The sequence below is a fragment of the Macrotis lagotis genome, chromosome 2 (genome assembly GCF_037893015.1).
Source record: "Macrotis lagotis isolate mMagLag1 chromosome 2, bilby.v1.9.chrom.fasta, whole genome shotgun sequence".
NCBI classification, from domain to species: domain Eukaryota; kingdom Metazoa; phylum Chordata; class Mammalia; order Peramelemorphia; family Peramelidae; genus Macrotis; species Macrotis lagotis.
In genome coordinates, this window is record NC_133659.1 from 198,690,375 (window position 1) to 198,713,929 (window position 23,555).

General features: G+C 40.6%; 1 protein-coding gene across 1 annotated transcript in view; it reads left to right on the forward strand.

Annotated features, from left to right (window-relative positions):
- The window catches only part of MAPT (microtubule associated protein tau), a 164,608-nt gene that overhangs the window by 119,515 nt on the left and 21,538 nt on the right, over window positions 1-23,555 (forward strand). Inside the window, exons 9-11 of the mRNA XM_074224397.1 lie at window positions 2,209-2,338; window positions 5,233-5,498; window positions 18,927-19,019. Coding sequence (XP_074080498.1) covers window positions 2,209-2,338; window positions 5,233-5,498; window positions 18,927-19,019 — 489 coding nt within the window. The remainder of the gene's footprint in view (window positions 1-2,208; window positions 2,339-5,232; window positions 5,499-18,926; window positions 19,020-23,555) is intronic.

The window sequence follows — 23,555 nt, forward strand, 5'->3', positions numbered from 1 at the left end:
AAAAATTCTATATAGTGAAAAATTATATGAAAGATTGTTCCAAATCACTAGGAAGAAAAGAGAAATAAAAACCAAAATAAAGATGAGGTTTTGCTTCACCTTTAACAGATTGGCAAAGATGGCAAAAAATGAGACTATTCAGTATTGGAGAGTTTGAAAAGTGATAGAATGATTACCATACTAATGTTAGGGCTATTAAGTAGTCCAAACTTTCTCAAAAGCAATTTAAATTGTGCTATTGAAGTGACTGAGTGACTCAGAGATCCATCACTGTTAAGCATATGCAGCAAGGTCAAATACAGGAAGAAATACACCCAAATATCCAGTTTACTGTTCAAGAATGCAATATTTTTTTTGTGATAGCAAATAATTGGAAACCAGTCAAATGTTCATTGGTCAGGGAAGATCTGAAAAAAATCATGATACAGTAATATAAAAAATATTACTTATACCAGAAGAAATAATGAATATAAAAAAATTCAAAAAATCATGGGAAAATATATGAACTGATGCAGAATGAAGTGAACAAAAGCAGGAAAATAATATATACAGGGACTACCACAAAGTAAATATATTAACAAACCAATGAAATTCAATGCTGTATAATTATACTAAACAAGCTTAGGCCTGGAGAATTCCTCCCTTCTTTGCAAAGATGGAGGATTAACTGTATAGAAAATTGCATACCCTATCAGACATGTTTTATATAGTTTTGCTAAACAGCTTTTTTTCCCCTCTTTTTGATTATTGTTATAAGCAATAACTTACTGGGTGGAATTGATAAAATATAGTCAGAAGTAAAGGTCGTGTAAAAATAAGATGTTAATAAAACCAAGATCTTTAAAAATTTTTATTTAATCAGAATTATCCATCTTATCTCCTAGGATCACCTCTATCTCTTTTGTGATGTGACTTTTGATTTTATTGTTTCCATTTTGAGCTTTATGCATATGTGGAATAAAATGTTGGCCTAAACTTAATTTTTGCCAAACTGCTTTCTAGTTTTTGTCAAATAGAGAGCCCTTATTCCTTTATTTGGTATCCTTTAGTATAAATACTAATTGCTTTGTTTTATTCTGGGTTTTCACTTAATCTGTTGCATTCAAAATTTTTCCCATTTTTACACTAGTATTAAATAATTTAGTCTTTAATATCTCTTTATAGCATAGTTTGAGATATAGTAAGGTTGCATTCTCTTCTGTTTCTACTTTTTTGGTAATTTTTTTTTTTGGATTATTTTCCTTGATTTTTGGGGGTTTTTTGTCCCTCCAGATGATTTTTTTTTGGTCCAGTTCTGTAAGGTAACCCTGTGGTAGTTTGATTGGCATTGCACTAAATCTGTAAATTTTATATTTAAATAATATCATTTTTAAAAATTATTCTGGCATAGTGGTTGGGTCCTTTTGAGTTACACAGTTCCCATTCTTTTATGTAAAATATACATCCATTATAACCAATTCACTTTGAAGTCATCCAGTCATCTATCATCAAGTTATTTACTTTTTGCTTGTATGTTATGATTAACCCTTGATCATCAGAAATTAGTAGACTGTGCATAGGTTGCGCCTTTCACTTTCAACGTTTTTGTTTGCTTGCTTAATAACTGCTATACTCATAAAAGACATTCATCATATTAAAAGAGTAGCTTAAAAATCCAGTGAATTGGATAGAAGCAAAATTCAGCAAATAGATGAGACCATTAGCTATTAGTTAATTAAATAAACCATTTGATTTAGAATGGAAGCAGCCAGTTGGGCACAATCTACTCCTAAGAGAACATAAGCTGGTTGATTTTTTTTTAGCCCACTGAAATTGATTTCCAGTAAAATTATTTTAGGTAATTGTGTAAGGAGTGTCTTTAACTTTTTATTACTAACCAGTATAACCATTCCCAATGGGAAATTTCAGAGCATGACTTTCCAAACTTCAAAGACTTGGTCAAGATTAGTAATGATAATATTAACTCACATTATGGGACTTTGCATGTTTAACACTAGAATAGGTGCCAGGTGAAAACCAAAACATCATTGGTTCTACCTTTGTTATGGATGATCCCCAGATTTGGACACTTGACTTGAGAAGAAAGTAGAATATGATAGAATTGAGAGTTTGATGTAGAGGTTGTAGGCAATATCAATAAGGGGAAATCCTGCTGGATTTCAGAGATGTTTATATGCAATAAGCTTTCCATTCTCACTTGGTTCACAGGGTGCGGAGACTAAAAGTGGAATAAAAATGGCCACTCCCAGGGCAGCAACGCCTTCCGGTCAGAAAGGACCAGCTAATGCTACCAGAATTCCAGCGAAAACATCAACCCCAAAGACACCTCCAAGTGCTGGTAGGAAAAATGCCCTAGGTTTGCGCTGCAGATGAACCAGTGGTCTCAGTGGATAAAGAGGCCAGCTTTTTGAGACAGCATGGTGGAGAGGAGCCCAGAAGGTCCCTTGGGAGAATTCTCTGAGACAGAATAGAGGACTAGGAAGACCTTGAGTGACTTTTTTTGGTGGTGGTGGTATTAATATAAGCCCAGTTCAGTGGAGAAAGATTCTCTTTGGGACCAGAGTAGCGGATGGCTACCCATCACTGAGTAGTCAGGCTCAGATTACCATAATAGATCAACAAAGCTTGTAGACAGTTTGGCTGGCTGATAGAATTTATATAACCTTTTAGAGGTGCACACAGGTGAAAGCCAGTCTCCTCCAAGTGCAGGTTTTGTACAGGCACTCATCCATTTCATTCATTTAGTAGCTACTTACTAAATGTTATTTTTAGATCATTATGCTAGGTTAAGACATGAAACTTAGTGTCTAGCAGTGGGCCTGGTGAGTTACATATAAATTATTAAATTTGTTTTTATAATTATATATTATGTATATATACATATATACACATAAATTGATTACTATATAGTTAAATGATTAGATAGACCTGGGTTCAAATATGACCTCTGAAAAATACTATCAAGTCACTGAGCCTATCAGTGTCTAAGGCCAGCCTATCAAAACACAAGTCACAGATCAGTGCATGTCTGCATTAATTGCTGAAAGAAATTTCCACACCAGCAATTCCTCCCATCCACAAAATCACAGATCCACTCCCTAAAATAAACAATCACTATAATGCCAAAACAAACATAAGAGCATGAGATAGTTAGAAAATGAAAGGACAAAGGGAAAAGAGATCATTTTAAAATGTTAATACTGAGGGATAGCCAATTAAAAGTCAAGAGTTGGGGGTCAGCTAGGTGGCACAGTGGATAGAACACTGGCCTGTATGAGTAGAAGGGGAGTTAAATATAGGAAGATTGAAAAGGGAAAAGGAGTCATTTTTGAAGGGCTTGAAAAATGCCAAATGTGGGGAGGGGGCTTTCTAATTGTTCCTGGATTTAATAGGGAGTCACTGAAGATTATTAAGCTAGGGGTAGAGGTGACACAAGCAAATCTGAACCCAGGACCTTTGATTCTGGGATCTCTCCTTGTCCTGACTGTGGCATAATGTTTCCCTTTTAATTCAGACAGTGTTTGTGCTCAGGGTCTGTGTGGTGGTTTGGAGAAGGATGCTACCCTAAGCTTTCCTGGGCAGCTTTCTGCTGGGCAGAATTCTGGCCAAAAGGTCATTGTTCCCAGCTTGGGGCAGAGATCCCCACTTAGGCAGGACTCCTCAGTTAATGTCCTCTTCCTTGGATTCTGTAATTGAGAACAAGAGAATGCCCTACTCATGCTGCAGATATGTCCTGATTTTTATGATAATACAGCTTAGGTGAACTTTAAAAGAAAACAGTAATTTGAAGAAAAAATAGGTGCCAGTTTTCACTAAATAAATTCGTAGTCTAGGGCCCTTTAAATGAGCTGTTCCAATTCTACTCCTCTCTCTCTCTCTCTCTCTCTCTCTCTCTCTCTCTCTCTCTCTCTCTCTCTCTCTCTCTCCTATACACATACACATACACATAGACACACACAGCTCTGGGTGTTCTTAGTTTGTAGATTATTAACTAATTGATAGAGAATTGGGACTAAACTGAACATAAATATGCTTATGGATCATAGTTGTAATTAACTGAAGGTCATTGATCCTCGAGTCTCCTGAAGACAGACTTGGATGAATCCACTAAATAATCCCTTTGTCCCATGGCCAAGCTTGCTATATTATGCTGGACTGACTCCTCACCTTCTTTTCCAGCTGTTGAGACATCTCTCTGGCCAAGGGTCAAAGCGACCTCATAGTGAATTTGTGAATTACTGAATTCCAGAAATTGCTTGGGAGTGGTGGGAGGAAAGGCATAGAGTCCATCTGGAAATCAGGTCGATGGTAGCTAAGCACTTTGTAGGCCTTTAACAAAGAGGCAGCTGGTGGTGTAGTGGACAAATAAAAATCAAAAACACCTGAATTCAGAGCCAACCTCAGACTCTATTAGCAGTGTGACCCTGGGCAGGTCACTTCACCCTTTTTTACTTCAGTTTCCTCATTTGTAAAATGAGCTAGAGAGAAGCAAATGGCAGACCCACTCTAGTATCCCTGCCAAGAAACCCTAAATGGGGGTCATGAAGAATCAGGCCCAGATCAGATGAAATGACCAAACACCAAAAACAAACTTCTCAGAAAACCCAAAAGCAGAGAATGATTGATTTTCAAAAGGACTTGCTAGCCTGGTTAGAATTAATATGGATTCATAGAATCAAATCATTTACAGTTGACAAGCATTGTAGACATCATGTAGTCCACTGGCCTCATTTCAGAGTTGTCCATGATTATATAGTTAGTCAATAGTAGAGGTAGACCTAAAATCCAGGTCTCCTGACTTCCAGGCCTAGGGGTTTCCCTTGTACTCCCCAGGGAAAAAATTAAACTAACACAAAATAGAACTAAATTAAATTTGATGGTCTGTGGAGCTGGGGCTTGTTGGGCTGCTAGGCAGTGCCATAGTCATAAAGGGTCAGCCCTGAAGCTGAGTTCAGATGTGACAGGTCTTCTTGTGGCCAGGCTCTGCTGACCTCAGGGATGGGGACAACAGCTAGGTTGGAGTTGTGCCTCAGGTGAATGGAAGAGACTCTCATGACTTCCTCAGGCAGAGTCATGCCCTGATACAATTTAGATTTGCTGGCCTTTGTTATGTTCTTGTAGGGCTTCACTGTCCCCAGAGAGGGAAGAGCCAACCTGGGGAGAGAGCTGCCAGGGACTGGCTGTAGTGAAAGGTTGTGAGTTGTTTGATGCTCTTCTCTCTTCCCTGCTCAGGTGAATCTACAAAATCTGGAGAACGAAGTGGTTACAGCAGCCCAGGTTCCCCAGGGACTCCTGGAAGCCGCTCCCGTACTCCCTCTCTGCCCACACCCCCCACCAGGGAGCCGAAAAAGGTGGCAGTGGTCCGCACGCCCCCCAAGTCCCCATCTTCAGCCAAGAGTCGCCTTCAGACTTCTGCAGTTCCTATGCCAGATTTGAAAAATGTCAGGTCCAAGATTGGGTCCACTGAAAACTTAAAACATCAGCCTGGAGGTGGAAAGGTAAGCACCACAGTGCATTTATCTTGGGTGGTTTTTCAGGCTCCATTGGAAGAATGGACTTCGTGGATACCAGGAGTCTTCCTTTAACATACCAGGAGTATTCCTTTAACATGGAGAAGTGATGGGCATGGGACTTCTGACAACTTCCCTTACTCACTTCCAGCACTGTTTCCATGACTTTCTTCTCTGATCACCCGAACTACCATTAGAAGCATTTCTTTGTTACTGCCAGGAAAGTGGGTTGAGTCATATCATTGTGAAATTTTCTGAGATGCCTTCTGGGCTCCAGGTGACCCTGATGAGTTGAGTGCTGTTCTCCTCAAAGAGCAATAGGCTGTTAATATGATGCCTTTGATGTTATTAGAGATTCCAGCAACTTATCCTTGGGTCCCTCTAGTCAAGAGGTTGGTAGTGAGTAGTGGCCCAGAGTTGTCCTCAGCTTGTCTGAGAGTTGGTCTCCTGTTCATGATGAGATAGTTTGGTTGCTGCAATGAATTAATATTTAACTTAACAGTAGTTATGTCCAAATGCAGACATTACCTCATTGTTCTGTCATCTAAAATAGCATTGTTGTTCTTCTTCTATACTTTGGTGAGTCCTGGAGTGGCAAGTATTTTGTGCAGCAGTCAGCAGGATAAGTTGATCCATGAGGAACTGAACCCCAGCCCTGATGCTTACGTAGCCACGTGGTCACATGTCTATGCCTCTCTAATTCTTGATTTCCTCTTCTATAAAAAGGGGGGTCCCCACTTGCCTACCTCATAGGGTTGTTGTGAGGAAAGCATTTTGCAAAAATGTTAGGGTGCTGAAGCAATGTGAGTCATTTTTATTATAATTCCACTGGCTGGATTCAAGACAGATCCAGTTGGGCATCCCAGGGTTGTTTTGCCTACTTGAATGTGAGTAGAAGTATCTCTATCCCTTTCAGACCAGGGAATTGGAATGATATCTTCCCCAGCCTGTGATCAATCCCATGGGTTTGGATGGCATCTGGTTACAAGACAGACAACTTCTAGATTAGGAGAATGAGTAAAATGACCAGACAAACAATGAGCCCAAGGGTCCATTCAGGAGATCCTTAATGAATTCTAGACTTCATTACCTACACTTGTATGCCCAATCCATCTCTTGTTCAGAGATGTTTGTGTTAGCCCCAGGACATAATTTATCTTTGATCAGACAGAGTTCCTGATCATGCCAGTGTTTATTTTTGTGACCCTCAGCTTTTATTCCCTATAGAATAACACAGGCCTTCTAACTATTGGTCAAGAGGATCTCCTGACAGAACCAGATGGTCTGATCACAGACAGCCCATGGGGAGGTCAGAGGGAGTGGGCCTCTGTCTTAGTCGTCTCAGCCTTTTGGGCTCAGGAGAACTTCCTGCCTTCCCCAGTACACTTATTAAAGGTTGGAGATCTTCGGTTTTATTCAGTTATTTCTATCCTATTGGGTCATTGCTTCTCTAGTAAAAAAGGATCGAAATGTTCAGGTTTGGGGTTCTTTTTTGTTTTGTTTTGTTTTGTTTTAATCCCGAAGTTTGTATTTGATTTTTTGTCCAGTCTCTGAAAAATTGAGTGAATTCTGAGAGGAAAAGAGATGGGATCTGGACCTAGTGAGGCCTCTGGTGGGACAGTGGATTGAATGCTGGTCTGTGGATTGAAAACTAGGAAAATGTTTGAATCCTATCTCAGAAACTTCCTAGTTATGTGGCCCCCCAGATTAAATTCCTTAATCTCTCAACCTCAATTTCCAATTATAAAAATCAAGATAGTAATAGCACTTACCTCACAGAGTTGTTGTGAGATATCCTGTTTGTAAGGTGGACTGATTGGTGCCCCAAGTAGTCCTGACTGCTCTTCAAGCACCCATTTCCCATGCTTCTCTGAAACTCCCTCAATGTTACCACTATTCCCTCCTCCCTCTCCTTCTAGACCTCTTCTCCTAATCTCACTCCCAAGGTTTCGGCACTTTTATTGATGTAATTAAGCAAAAACAAAGCTTCTCCTACTGCCCCCATGCCTTCGTATGAAAAAAAAGCATTTCTCCATTCCTTTTTCTTTTCCTATCAAAAATACTGATGGTGATGATGATGAAAAGGGGGAGAAAGAGGAGAAAATAAAAGTATTCAGTCATCTGAGTCTCAGAGCAGGGGAAATAGAAAAAGGTTTCAATCTCTCAGGATTCTGCATGGGGAGACCTAGACTATATACTAATATATACTTTCCTCCTTCCCACATTGCCAAATGATCTCCCCTAAACACCTTTTAGAGCACAGACCTGTTGTTGTATCTTGCCAAGTGGGAACTAGAGAATCACATGGGAATAATAATAACACTTTTCAGGTTTCTCATCAGTTACCCCTTTTGCCCAAAATTCCCTAGCCTTAATTAAAATGAAAAGGCATAATTCCTTATTACAGTACTTTCCCTATCTCTATTTTGTTTGGGGGGGGGGGTGGAAACATATGCTTTGCACTGGTCTCCTCTCCTTATCTAGTCTCTGGCCCTTGTTGAACTATCAGGCAAAAACAAGAGCCCAGTTCATGGACAACTTAAGGCCATATACAACCCTGGGAGCTTTACTGCCAAAGAACTGTCCAGCGACTCAGTGGAGACTCCAAAGGAAAAAAGGAGTATGTTGATCTACATCACTTTGATCACTTGGCTCTTAAAAATTTGATGCATGAAAATTCAACTCAGAACCCCTTGGAGTCTTAATTCTTTGAGCACTATCCAGGTGCCCAGGCTGTGTGTCCTCCATTGAATATGTACCCATCTTCCCTTTGGAATGGCATTGACATGAGTTTTTGTTTCTGGTCAGCCCACAGAATTTTTCTTCACAGATCTTGAGTATCTTAGAGGGCCCCTTAGAAGATCTGGCCAACGATTAACCTAATTCTCTCAGCCTCCATCAGCTAAGAGCAGCAGCATGGCCTCTAAAGCCACAAAAGGAAACAGACCTTCCACTGGCCACCCTTGTGGAGGGCATTGCGCCAAACTCTCCCTCTGAGAACTTCTTTCTGCAGTCCCAGCTGCCAGCCTGTGGATGGCAGACTTGGGCTCAGTGCTGTGATAGAAATTCCTGAGATGAAAGTATCTCTAGGGGGAAGAATGATTCTGTCACATTATAGCATCTGAATTCTCTGGACCTAATTGCACCTGGGAGATGAATTGCATTGGGTGTGGTTATTTTCTGAAGTGTTAAAAAGAGGAAGGACATGGTTTCTGAATTGATAATTGAAGAAAGACTAATAATATTTCTCTTCCATGTTAATCTAAAATCTTCAGATTAGGACAATTTTTAAATGCTTTCTTAACATTTCTTAAAAGGGAAGTAGAGTGTTTAATCTGCTTTAATAATATGAACATCCTGGAGTCAGAACCAGAATTCCAACTATTTTTCTCAAAACAAGAAACTGGTCAATCCCAGAATTCCTTTAGAATTGGAAGGAGACAGCTCTAATTAATGATGGGAAGTATGAAGTGGATAATGTGCATGCTCTGACTGCCTCTTCCAGTCTGACAGGCTACAATCTCCTCCCTCAGGTTTCCTGGGGGATTGGATGATTTCTCTATTGCCATTGGTTTGAACTCCTCTGACTTCCCCCCATTGTTGGGACAGTAACTGGCACCCTGGGTTCATTCAACCACTTAATCATCTGATAACTTTTTCTTAGAGCTATCCTCTCTAAAGATCTAGCAAGAACATTTGTATAAGCCTTTCCTTAAGTACCTCCGGGGCAGACTCTCCCCTAAGCTACCTTGGTTTCTAAGGACAATAGGCTCAAAATTCAGCTGTTTCTATATTGAATCGGTCCTGTCAAGTTCATTCCAAAGGTGGCACCCCCTCTAGATGAGTCAGCTTTCCCTAGCATGGATCCAAAACATTGTCTCCTTGTGCCTTGGGGAGCATTGCTGTCCTGGTTGGAAAAAAACCTGCCTTCCAATTCAGTGTCAGGAAGGCTTCTCTCCTTCCAGTTGCAACAGAAAGGATGAAAAAGCAAAGGAGTGAGTTCATATGGCTTCAGAGAGGGAGAAACCTCAAAGGCCTTTTTCTGTTTAGACCCTGTTATCTCAACTGAATGCCATAGGCACCCCTAGAAACTTGAAGGGGGGAGATGCAGCCTGCCTGCCTCTGGGAGAGGTGGTCCAAGTGTACATAAATTTAAAAAAGGCTAAAAAGAAGCAGTCAGAAAGCACAGACTTTATAGAAAGCCTTACTAGATAGAGAGGCTCCTCTCTACTATGGCAGTCACTGAATGGCCACATGAGCTTCAGAGTGCCTCACCTTATCCATCATGATGATGCTACCAGAAGCAAGCTCTGGAGGCAACTGGGTGATGCAGTGGCTAGAGCGCCAACCCTGGGGTCAGGAGGACCTGGGTGCAGAGATAACCTGACATTTGGACATTTACCTTGAGCAAGTCACTTCATTCTGATTGCCTTACAAAAAAATAGGAAAAACAAATCCTGTAGCATCCTTCATGTGGAAAGGTGACAGAATCCAAAACAGCTTATGGGGTCATGTGTGCTAGACCCCCCCCCATTATCAGTTTTCACCAAGGTCTTGTCCAGGTCAAATCAATACACTGATGCTAAAATGGTTTAGCAGAATATTCAGATGACGGATCTATAGTCTTTGACTAATTAGAAGTTAGGGATGGGCTGGATTTAAAGAGAGAACTGGATTTAAAATCAGAAGACCTGGACCTAAATCTTGCCAAATATAGCAGTCATTTAATGTTTATAAATTTGTTTGCTCATTTGAAAAATGAGTAGCTTAGTTAAAAAAGGAAAAAATGCTTCTAGAGGCAGCTAGAATATGCAGGGCCTGGAGTTGCAAAGATTTAAGTTCAAGTCCAGTATCAGACAGTTCCTAACTGTTTAACCTTGGGCAAGTCACATCACCTCTACCTCAGTTTCCTCCACTGTAATATGGTGATAAGTAGTAGCACCTACCTCAAAGGGTTGTTGTGAGGCTCAAATGAGATAATATTTAGCTTAGCATAGTGCTTAATAAATGCTTTATTCCTTTTTCTCTTTCCTGGAAAAGAGGGAAGGGAAACAAAATGTACAAAGATAAAAGGAACATTGAAGTGGGAAGGAAGAAAGTAGAAGAAACTGACTTTGGATAGCTTTGATTTTCTTAATAGAGGTAAAGTCATCTGTCAAGAGTGAAAAGGGAAGGATGGAATCTGGGAAATGGAAGAGGTAGGTGAGATTTGGAACAGCCCTTAAGGGGAACGACATGGGAAGTCAACAAGAAATCTTGGGACTATAGTCAAGACAGATTATGATGGGCAAGCCAAGAAGCTGCTAGAATTAATTAAATTTTAATAAAAATTAAATAATTCTACTAGTTAATAGAATCAAACTCATAGTTTTCATGATTGCAGATTTTCAGGATCACTGGATAGCTTTGAGAACTCAGTTGAGGTTAGATAGCATGAATCTGTGATGAAGTCATTTGAAATTGTTCCCTCAGTTATCCCAGCCATGCACAGCAACCCAGAGATGGAAGTAAAGAGAGAGCATGGTGAGGAGAGACTGGAGATTAGGCTGGTTGGCATAGTGGATGTCAGTAGGGCAAGGGAATCTAGGGTGGGGGCCAAACCATTATTGAAATGATTGATCATAGAGTAAAACAAGGTAAGGAGGCAGGGAAGCCAGAGAGAGGTTGAAGGAGAATATGGACAGGAAGTCTTGAAAAGGGAAGAAAAGTTGGATAAGGAAGAGGAGGGAGTGAAGAAGAAAGGAGTTTGTGGAGTGATAGAAGGGATCCTCAGAGCTCTAAACCTAGGAAGTAGATCAGATGATGTACAAGATGTGTCTATTTGGTGAGAAGTGACTGGAGTGGAATAAAGATGATGGTCATTGGAACTGAAGAATTTGAATCATTTTCAAGCCATAATTATTATGTATTAGTATTAACTAATTTTTGTGACCATGGATGCTAGTCACTAATGAGAATGCCAAGGAAAGAGGAATATGACTCCATAATAGTGTGTCTGCAACACCTTATTAATGGAGGAACAGATTAAAGAAATAGATTAGCATCTTATTCATATTCTTCATAGATGAAAAGATTAAAGAAATGGGTGAGCAAAAAAAGATGGACTCATGGAGAAAGTTAGGGATAACTGAAGTTATCAATGTATATTTTGTTGGTGTACTTATATGATAAAATAGATCAATCTTCTATTCATTGAGCTTTCTGTGGTCAACTAATGAGAAGAACTGGACAAGAGCTGCACAGGAGGGGGCAGGCATTGGATGGGCTGCAGGCTGCATCATCTGCCTCAAAATCAGATCCATTTGAGTACTTGATTGCAATATCTTATTAAGCCACATGGTGGCGATGTTACTCCATGAAAGTTTCTCTCTATGGGTGTGTCTAGCTTCTCAATATTTTTTTCTGTTCTCTCTTTGTCCATCTGTGTTTCTTTTGTTTTTATCTTCCCCTTTCAACTTCCTTCTCTCTTCCTCCCTTAATTCACTGTGATATTAAATTGAGTAATAGTTTTCATAATAAATTTATTAATTAGAGCTTTCTTTTACCTGGCTATAAATTTTAAAAAGGAGAGATGAGCAGGACATTTTATGTTCCTTTCTCTGAAGAAAATTAGCTAAAAAAAAGTCTGTTTGAGATATTGGATTTGGGGGTTTAGGGGAGGTAAGGTTAAATTAGTATTTCTCCCTCAGGTGATTTTTTTAATGAATCAATTATCCTAATTTTTAAAAAAAGACTTCTAACCAGTGTTTTCATAAAACTCAATTATATATGTCCTCTTCCATCCCCTTACCTTTCCTTCTTTCTTCCTCTGACCTGATCCCCAACCCTCTGATAGCTGTGAAGAGCTCCATTGGAAATGCAACAACATAAATCAGTCATAAAAATGCCCATTGATAATAGGAAGATGGCTAAAGAGGGCAGTGATCTATTCCTTACAAAGACTGGAGATCTCAGAGCTTTAGTTTTTTAGACCCTCTGGTTATACTTCAATTTGAACGGAATGGAACTTTTAAGTTTCATTGAATATATAAATTGAGTTTTTGGTTACTTAACCAATTTTCAAGACACCCCAGGAAGTTTTGGGTTTTGTTTTTTTCAACAAGAACCCTGCTGGGAATCCTTTTAAAAAGCAAATAATATTTTGATAAAAGTTAAATTGCATGCTTTTAGCAAATTGAGGTTTTGTCTAATGGGATTACACTTGTGGTGGTGGGAGAAAGGTCTCTCTTCTGTTTCAGCTCTACTTCTAAATATAACCCCACCACCACCTTCCCACTCCCAGTTGGGTCACTTAGCTGTTGAGAATATCTTTGGTTTATTACAACAAGATTTTGGCAGGTAACATTGACTGGCAGTGTTGTTGTTGAATTGTTTCATGCCCTTTTCTCCATGAGGCCATTTGGGATTTTCTTGGCAGAGATATTGGAATGGTTTGCCATTTCCTTCTTCAGCTTATTTGACAGATGAGGAAACTGAGACAAATGGGGTTAAGTGAGTTACCTGGAGGCCCAAAGACTTATTCAGACACAAATATCTGAGTCTGGATTTGAACCCAGGTCCTCCTGACTCCAAACCTGGTGTTCTATTCACTAAAGCTTCATAATTCCCTTGATTGGCTATAGTTTTTACTAAAGCCATATTTGTACATGTTGCTCAGTTATAGAAGCTTAAGCTACCCACCCCACCAGGCCAATATTTGACCTTGTCAATCAAGTGATTGTGAAAATCATTAACAGTTATCAGAAGAGGCTATTCATTACTAATGGGATTATGAAAGATGAACAGGTTAAAGAAATGTGAAACAAAATAGAGAGAGCTAGGGATAACTGACGTTATCATCCTGTCTATGAGAAAGTGAAGCATTTTATTGCCTGCTGAACCTTCTGTGGTCATCTGGTGAAAGGAACTAGACAAGAGCTAGCAAGGAGATATAATTCCCTGGGGTGGGGGGGTGTATGGGGTCAGGGTGAGAGGAGAGGTGGGAAGAGGGATCTGGATGGATAGATAGATAGATAGATAGATAGATAGATAGATAGATAGATAGATAGATAGATAGATGGGTGGATAGATGGGTGGATAGATGGATATAGAACGCTAGTGCAAAAATACCCAGATCAGCCAGACATGTGCTTTATTTCCTCATTTCATGGTTCCCTCTATCCCCCTTTCTCTCCTGTTCCCAAGATGGAGAATCTTCTTAACAAATAAGCATCCTGCTGGGTGACCTTGGGCAAGTCACTTAACCCCACTGCCTTACAAAAAATAAATAAATAAGCATCCTTAGGATGCAAGATTGGATGGGAAAGTCTAGTCTAGACTTAAAGTAGCCCTGGGATATCTGGGCCAAGATATGAACCAGAGAAGTCAAACTGCAGACCTGCAGCCCCTAGGGGCAAGGTTTAGTCTGTAGAGGGATAAGCTGGACTGGGAATGATTGGAATACCAAGACCCAGCTCAACTGAGGAAAAGAGGGACCATTTCAGCAGCACATGTTTTCACAAAGTCTAAGCAAGTGGCAGTGAGCATCAGACATATCTCACACTGAGCACAGATGGACAGCTTGACAGGTGAAGTTCAGTTAGGCTAGCCAGCTATAAGCAAAAACCTTAAACAAATAAGCAGTTGGAGAACCATGGAATCTAAAAGTTGGAAGGGACCTCAAAAGTTACCTAGTCCAGCCCACACACCTGAACAAGAATTCCCTTCATAATATCCCTGACAAGTTAGTCACTGAGTGTCCCCTTGAGGATGTCCAGCGATTAAGGAACTCACTTTCTCTCAAGGTAAGACCATTTCACATTTCTCATGCTGGTTTGTTCCAGCATGCAAATTTCTTAAGCTTGAGATTTCATTTTCTGTAATTCATTTGTTGCCCTACTTTATTTCCTCTGTAAACTCAGAAGTCTATTTTTAAAACTGACATGCCTATCACTTATAAATAAAAATTCAATCCCACGTTAAAAGATTTTTTTTTCATCTAAAATACCTTAAAGTCTGAGGGTGGCATAAATAGGGAGATCTGGTAGGAAGATAATAAGCACAGGAGCCAGGAGCCAGTTCAAATCCTTGCTCTACTAACTGTATGTATGACCTTGTAACTAAAATGAGGTGATTGGATTAAATGGTCTCTAAGGGTACTTCTAACAATCTTTGAATCTAGTATCAGCTACTGGACTAACTTCAAAAGTGAGTATATGAACATCTATTCTTGAAAATTCTTACTGCAAGACTGTGTTGATGTTAGTATAAACCTCCTAATTGTTAAAGATATGTAAAAAATAATATAATAGGCTACTTTGGAAGGTAGTGGTTCCCCACCTCCCTTCCCTGGAGATGTCTTTAAGGAAAGGCTGCATGGGAAGATGTCAGATGTGTTATTGTTGCTGTTGTTGTATGGATGGAGGAAGAGGGTCTTGTTTCAGAGCTGAATTGGACAAGACTGCCACTCCAGATCTAGCCTCTGGCTCTGGGATTCTGTCATTTGGCACTGGTCAAGAGAAAGGAGCTGGGTTTTAATTTGGATTGTTAAGGAATACTATTTTTGTAGCAAAAGTAGGTCTGTCTGCTCAATTTGGTTAAATTAAAGAGAGGAGTAGAAGTACTGATGGGTTCAGAAAAAATATAACCGGAGTGAGAATCTCAAGACTGATGCTAAGAGCCAGGAAATCTAACTTCTAGTAGCTTCTTTCCAGTCCGTTGGCTTTGGGCAAGCCATTTACCTTCCCTTCCTCTTTCAAATGAAGGGGGTAAACTAGATAATGCCTAAGACCCAAAGAAATTTCTGATATTCTGTGCTTCCATTATAAGAATTAGTTCAATAAGAATCTTGTGTCATTCACTCCTGTTCAACTTTTTGAGACCCATGGGTCATAGCAAGACCAATGTCCATGGGGTTTTCTTGGCAAAGATACTGGTGCAGTTTGCCATTTCCTTTTCCAAAACACATGGTTAGTACTCCCCAACAATAAGTCCAATTTGAGGTTATAGTAAAATATCCTTTATGCTTCCTTATGTTGCAGATTGGTTTCCCTTCAGCATTAAACCAGAGAGGCAATGAGTACAGGGTCCAGATTGAGACATATTTTTTGGACATAGCCAATTGCAGGAACTTGTTCTACCTGACTATACATACATACATACATACATACATACATACATATACATATATATATATATGTACATATATATTTGTTTCAAGAGTTCCCTCTCCCACCCACCCTCACCTTTTTTTTCTTTTCTAATAGTAGGGGTAGAGAAAATAAATTTGTGTTAATTTTTTTTAAATTAATGGAAAATCAAGAATCCCTAAGAAGACAGTGGGAAAAAAACTTATCCCCAAAGAAAAGATAGGAAAATCTGCCTACCTCCTCAAATGTTGTTTTCATGGAACACTGTCTTAGCTGATGTGTCAGTTTTGCTGAACTTCTTTTTAAAAAGTCTTTTAAATTCTTTCTTTTGTCTCTGGGTAAAATATAGGAGAGTAATATGACGAAAAATATAGGCAATATAAAAACAAAACATCAGTATTTTTAATTGGCAGTGGAGAGATACTTGATGGTTGCAAGCAGCACATAACTTTTAATGAATAAAAGATTACAAAGAAAATATATATTTATATATATGTATATGTGTATATATATGTATATGTGTATATATATATATATTTATATTTATATAAAATGTTGAACTATGCATATCCCCAGCCTTCTTCCCCTGGCCCAGTGTAATAAAACTGTTGATCTCTGCCTCCCATAATAGAATCTCAGCTGAAACTCACTACCTGTGGTTTAAAACTCAATGGGATTTTCCATAACCCTGGTAATTCCTAGCACCAATTTCATGTCATATTATTGGAGATACTTCACAAATAATGATTCTGTAAGAAAACAGAGTTTGGAGTAGAACTCTGTTCTTTTGGATGATTGGATAAAGGCAAAGATGACACCTGCCTATCCAATTTGTAAATGACAAAAAGCTTGGAGGGACAGCTAATGCATTAGATGACAGAATCAGGATTCAAAAAAGATGAATGGGCTGAATTCAGTAAAGTAAATTCATTTAAATTGGGTTAAGTAGAAATGGATTCACTTAGATTCAGAAGTCAACTGTAGAAGACCAGATCTGGAAATCAGGAAATCAGTAGGAAGCAGATGTGAGCCAATAGAAGGACATTAATTAGACCAGCCTTCAAATTCTTCAAAGCAGAGGACCTGCCTACAAATTCTAGTCATTAGTGTTCTCCAGGGCTTAGTTTCCTTATTTGTAAAAGGACTAGTTGAGCTTTTTAAGGTCCATTTTAATTTTCCACCTGTGAACTAATAATTAGAATTGTCCCCCAAAGCCCTACCTCCAGAGATAATGAGTTTTTCTCACAAGAGTCCTGGTGAATCTTTAACAAACAATAGTTCTTGGGGGGAAAAAGTATGTAGGACACCCTTTAAAGTTTGTTAACATTTGTTAACATTTCCCCCATCAATTTCTTAAACCTCATCAGCCACCTGAATGATCTATCAAGCCCAGATTTGTAGCACTTGCTGATTTCCATGGTGGAAATGCTCACACTGACAATTTAACAGCCAGCTCTCTAGAGTAATTGGAGTGGGCTGCAGCCCAGGTCTGGAAGCAGAGGCTGTGTAGCCACCATGTTAGAGAGATTCTAGAGAAGATTCCAGTTAAGCTACAGATTGGACCAGGCAGCTTCTGATGTTGTCTTTGTCACAGCTGATGGGTTCAGAGAATTCTCAAAAGCCTGAGGACAAATGGAATGTGCTCCACTTGGTCTTCTGGCTTAGACTTGATCTGAAAACACAAATGTAAAAGTCAGCCATCTCCAGCTGAACCTAAGCAATAGCCAGGGTGCTCTATCACTCTCTTTACCCTCGGAACTCTCTCAGACACCCAAAATGTAATATCCAGAGAAGTCTTCCCTGTTGAGTGAAGGGATGTGTGGCTGCATAGTGGTGGACCAAGGATTACATGGCAAAGAGGACTTGGTCCTAGTTCAGTCCATGATGTAGCCATTTACACTACAGATGCTTTTCTCTACCTCGAGTCAAGTACTAGACATTTTCCCAGGCCTTGGTGATCTGTGTAGGCCTGGGGATATCATGAGTAGAATATACACTACTTCCACAATCGACGTTCCTTCCAATTCTGACATTCTGCAATTCCATCTATGTCCTAATTCTGCTGCTTAGTAGTCCTTTGACCCTAGATAAGTCCTTAATCTCTGTCAGCCTCAATTTTCATTTATGTTAAATTGAGGACATATAATATACTATCTATAAACCTCACAGAGTGAGGAAAACACTTTTAGAGTATGACTCTTCCAGGTCTAAATCTTTGGTACTGTAATCCATATGTATGAATCCTAGTGTACTTTGAGAGAAGGTTGTGGGGAAGCACTGCCTACTAGAAAACAAAGGAAAGAAGGAATAGGGGAAATAAATGCATTTCTTAAAAAAATACTCAAGGGATAGAAAACATAGAGAGAAAGAGTTCAACCCCAATACTACAATGAGAAGGAAACCTTTCTTTTTTCCAAGGTGCTTGAGAAAGTTTCACAATTTCATTTGTCTTCTCAAATGAATGTCCTTTGTATCCTGTTCTTTTGGTCCTTGCCATTTAAATTCTACCCTGTTGATTTTATCCAAAGCAATAATAATAATATAGGTGGGTTTCTCTGTGTGGGATGGAACTTTAGAACAGGTGCTGATTTTGGAGTCAGAGGGTCCCAGTGTATGACTCAGTATCTGGTAGCCTTACAGAAGTCTTTTTTTGTCTCCAGGATTCAGTTTCCCCATCTGAAGAGGGAAGGTGCTGTACAAAGATGACCTCTAGGTCTAGCTCTAAATCTATGTAATCATTTGTATATTTCTGAATAGTTACATATAAAATGAATCCCAACTTCAAGTATGTAAGATCTTGCCATTCCACCCTTTTTCACTGCATTCATGATTGCTTCAAAATAGGTCTGATTTTGTAAATCCAGATGTTCACCTATTATTTTTTTCTTCAAGTAAAGCCCCCTTCCTTTAAGTCCCCAGCGATGAATATCTCCACAGGATGGCTCCTTCATGCTGAGAGTGAGGACATAGCACCTCTCACCACTTACTTGCTGTGTATGATTTTTCAGGTTGTCATTAGAAGCACGGGAGGGCACCGCCTTTCAAAGATGTTTCTTCCCAGGCAGCTCATGCAGGGTCTGACCCAAGATGATCTTGGCGAATCCAGAAGAAGCAGTCTGGGCAAGTCCCATTGTCAGAGACATAGCCTTGGGTGCTGCCTGCAACCTGGCCTTGCAGTGGTCACTGCTTCCTTTCCTTGTTCCCATTGTTGGGAGAGCTGAGTGCTGTAGGGCAGAGGGGCTCCATGCCTATGGGCTATATGACTCATGTTCTTTTCTGGCTGTCAAAGGTGCAGATATTTAATAAGAAGCTGGATCTTAGCAACGTCCAGTCCAAGTGTGGCTCAAAGGATAATATCAAACACGTCCCAGGAGGAGGCAGTGTGAGTACCTGCACCCCTTCAATGCACCCTACTATAATTTATTAGAAGTAGCATGAATCTCTCCATACCTGTGTCTGTGGGACTTAAAGAAGAGAAAGTTTTCTCAATCTTAAATTCCTGGCTCCTCAGCCATTTCTGACAAAGGGGGTTCCAGGGTGGTGCAAGCACTATTTTAGAGTCAAAGAACCAGAATTCAAATTCTGGCAAGTCAACTAACCACTCTGGGCCTCAGTTTCTCAACTGTAAAATAAAGAGGGTTGGTACCAGAGGATCTCTAAGCTTCCTTCCAGCTCTGAATCTGATCCTATGATTCTATGGCCCCTGTCTTCATGCCCACTGCTCTAAGAAATTTATATACCTACACACACACACACACACAGCATGGGGACTTCTTGGGAGGTAGCTGAGACAGATCAAACAAAAAGATGCTTTGGGGTCATCATGACAGAAAGAAAGTTCAACTCTCAAAGCATAAGTAAGAAGCTGATAGTGGACCTCAAATTGTTATGCTATTGCCCAAGGACATTGGGGTAGGAGGATTGCAAATACTGGTGCCTCATCTGGCCCATGAACAACATTAGTCAACCAGAGGAATTTAAGGCCCTCATATCCTTCAGCAACTCCAAAAGCACCTGGCAAATATTCACTGATGATGTCAAGAACTATTTAATTTCTCACCCATGAAGCTCCTCTATGAAACTCAGCATAGAGCAATTTCCAAGGAACCAGCTCAAATAGGGACCCCAGGAATGCTCCTTGGGTTTAGGCCCAGCTGCCATCCAGTCAGCCCTAAGAAGGAAGAATTTTCCTCCTTACCTTATTCCTGAGGAGTAACTATAGTAAGGGCTATGGTGTTGGGAAGGGCTGATCCCTTTGTCAAATTTAGCATTTGTATGAGGAGCCATTGGAATTTCAGTTTGCCCCATGGTATCAGCCTTGTCTTATACTTTGTATGGAGCAGACATAAATCACTTGTTCGCTTGGCATAAGCAAAGACCAGCTGTCGGCCAGCTTTGGCTTCTTTCCGCTTTTGCAAAGAGAGAAGAGGCATCTGGGCCTGCCAGTTCTATGCCAAGGCCAATTCTTCCCCTTCGCTGGTAGAGTACAAATGGGGAACAGCCCCAGTGTACGTTCAACATAGCATTTGTGATATGAGTGTAGAAATAATTTTGAGGGGCCTGGGCCCAGTTTCCCTAGAGGACCACCACAAGGTTGGCATCCTTATTTCTGATTGATCTCAGAATGGCATTGTTGCCACAAACTTTGGTTTAAAGAATCCCTGCTCTTCACCAATTCCACCCTTGCCCTGATACGCCATCTCTACACATATATGAGTGCCTCAAGGGAACCCTTTTGGTAAAGAACAGTAGCAACTTTCTCATTTATCGGGTTTGTGAATTTTCATCTGGTTCTGCAGCCTTACTGCCTGTACAGCCTTGAGGTCTTGGTTTTCTTATCTGAAAACTGAGGGAGTTGGACAAGAGGATTTAGTTCTGAGGACTGGTCCAGCTCCGAATTCTATGCACCTATAAGAATGACAACTACTGTTATCATCCACCTCCTCTTGGGTATTTGCATGTCAGGTTTTTCTAAAGAAGGGCGCGCCTACACATTGCAAGCATTACCAGTTTGATCAGCATGATGCCTTGTCTGGGAGGCCCAGCCACTTGGTCCTGTTTCTCTCCTAAGAACTCTCATCTGTACCACAGGGCAGCATGGAATATTGATTCTTGCTCTGTGCTACCAATATTCTGCCCTAAACAGCCTAATGCCAACTCCCTGCTGTTAAACCTTCTTGTTGCCAAACGCTCACCCTAGCAGCTGTCACATGGCCTTGTTGCTAACCCTTGTCACCAGTGTCTGTTGTCACCTCCCAACCACCCCCCTTCCTTCATCTCCCTTGACCTCTGCCACTCCATGAGAAGAATGTGCAAAAAAAAATTTTTTAAAACATCGCAAATCCATGATGATGGACTCCAGTGTGTACACTTTGGGTTTTTTAGCTTAAAATGTTGAATGAAACAGCCTTAAGAACTGACCTCTCAGAATCCATCCCAGACTGCAGATCCGGGATGAGAAGACTATTTGCGCCAGCTTGGGTGGGTTTAGTGAAGAAGGTCAGACTTATGCTCCAGCTTGGTCATTGTAGGGGAGAGCCCACAGCAAGGGGGCCATTTCCATGTGATCTAAAGAGTTTTAATCAGTGCCAGAGCAAGAATTTTAATTTGAGGTGTATCTTGCCAAGTATCCAGCTACTGCTAGTCACAAGGGGGAATGAGCTGAAAGAATGTGGATGGCTCCATTCATCCCATCCCCACTACTGGGAAAAATAAACACTTCATAATCCATGCCATACACATACACACACACACATATATATGTATGTATGTATGTATATATAGTCATGAATTAGGAACATCTTCCACACACACACACACACACACACACACACACACACACACCCATCCCCGGTCATTTTAAGAAGCTTCAGTGCCCAGAGCATCTGGGAATATCCCCAAACATCTTTGGGCTCCCAATCTTCTTGTCAGGGTCAGCTGGTGACTTTGACCACTCCTCATAAGTGTGGGTTGACCCTTAAAAGGGACTGTCCACCTGACAAATCCCCTTCTTGGTTTTATATTCTGTCCCTTGGCAGGTAACCACTGTTTCTTCCCATGACTATCAAGCAGAAAACACTTTTCCTGATGGAAGGACTACAGGCTGGGGAAATTCTGACCTCCTATAAATTGTGAGCCTCAATTGGAATTATTTTGTCTGCAGAGTTGGGCAATCTTCTGGGTGGCCCGCAGCAGTTGTCCCCATGGGTGGTCTAGAGGGTGGTCTGAAGAGCAGCAACAGAAGTGGTTTCTGGCACCAAGCTACCTACCCTCTGACTCCAGCTGCTGACAAGTTCATATTCATTCATTCTCTCTCTCTCTCTCTCTCTCTCTCTCTCTCTCTCTCTCTCTCTCTCTCTCTCTGTTGCTGCCTCTCTGTCTGCTGTCTCTGTTTCTCTCTCTCTCTCTCTCTCTCTCTCTCTCTCTCTCTCTCTCTCTCTCTCTCTCTCCCCTCCTTTTTTTCTGATCTAAACTTTCCCATCACAGTTTCAGGAAAGGAATAGTCAGGAAATCAACCCACCTGCCATGGGTTGGGGGTGGGGGGGAAGGAATGTCCCCTCCACAGAGCCTTAGTGCCCAGAGCCTATGGGTATGGGCCAGCTGGAGCACAGAGGGTTGCCCACCCCCAGCTCTGTCTCTTAGGTCCTCCCTAATCCACACAACCCCCCGACCATACAGTGTTCCTACAGGGACAAGAGCCATTTTTTTCTACCTCTTCTTTCTAGCCCTAAAACCTGAACCAGGCCTCATACCCAAATATTTATTACCCAAGCCAAACTTGTCATCCAGCTCCATGATTTTTGCTGCCCTTCAACCCTCCACCATTCACATTCTCCCACTCAGCCTCTACTACTCCTGCCTTTCTTGCTCAAGCTAAAAGAAAAATCAGCCTTGACCACTCTGATACCCCAATGTACCCTTATATGGACACATACAAATCATAGTATATGGCTAATAACTCTTAATAAGAAGCTTGACACTGTGAGTAGAGATGGGCCTTGGAGACAGTAAGACCCAAGTTCATGTATTACCTCCAATTCACACCACCTGGGTAGCCTCTCAGAGTGTCCTAGGCAATTCACTAATACTGTAAACTGTAGATGAGCTGCCAGTCAGTATTGACAGAGGATGTAAATATATTGGGAATTTCTCATACTTAAGAAAACGTAGGTCTGGACCCAAAAAACCACCACTGGGCTAATGACCAATTAATCAATGAAATGTCAAATTATGGTGAAAACAATTCACTAGAAAGCACTGAGAATGGAAAGTTTGGGGTAATTGAATGTTTTAGTTAACTGAGAGTATAGTAGCGTCCTTTTGAATGCAGATTTCATTGTTAAAAATCTCGTTAAGACATAGTCTTGCCTTTGTGAGTTGAGAGTAAATAGTTGCCTCTTTTCTTGGTGACCATGGTCCTTACAGCAGGCTAGGAGAGACTTTGGGGGTCTTTCCTGCTCTATAGTCGTAGCAGCTTGGGGCACAATGAATAGGGCACAGAACATGAAGTCAAGAAAACCCAAGTTCAGATCTGACCTCAGACACTTAGCCAGCTATGTGACCCTGGGCATTACTTCACTGTTGTCTGCCCCATGTTTCTTCTCCAGAATGGAGAAGAGTACCAGCTTCCTAAGGTTGTCATGAGAATAAAATGAGATCATATTTATAAAATGTTTTACGAACTTTAAAGTACTTTATAAATGTTGTCATCATTATTATGGCGATGGTTATGTTATTTGACAAGTTCTCTATGTCCAAGATGATAGAGGTAGATTGAGAAGGTCTCAGAGATTGAATTGACTTTTTAGTAATTTCTCCAGGCATACCCTAGAAGCCCCTTTTTTGGTTAGTTAGATCCATGATAGTCTGGTTTCCTCCCCCTTGATCTGTCCTTTTCTCCTGAAAGGTAAAGATTGGG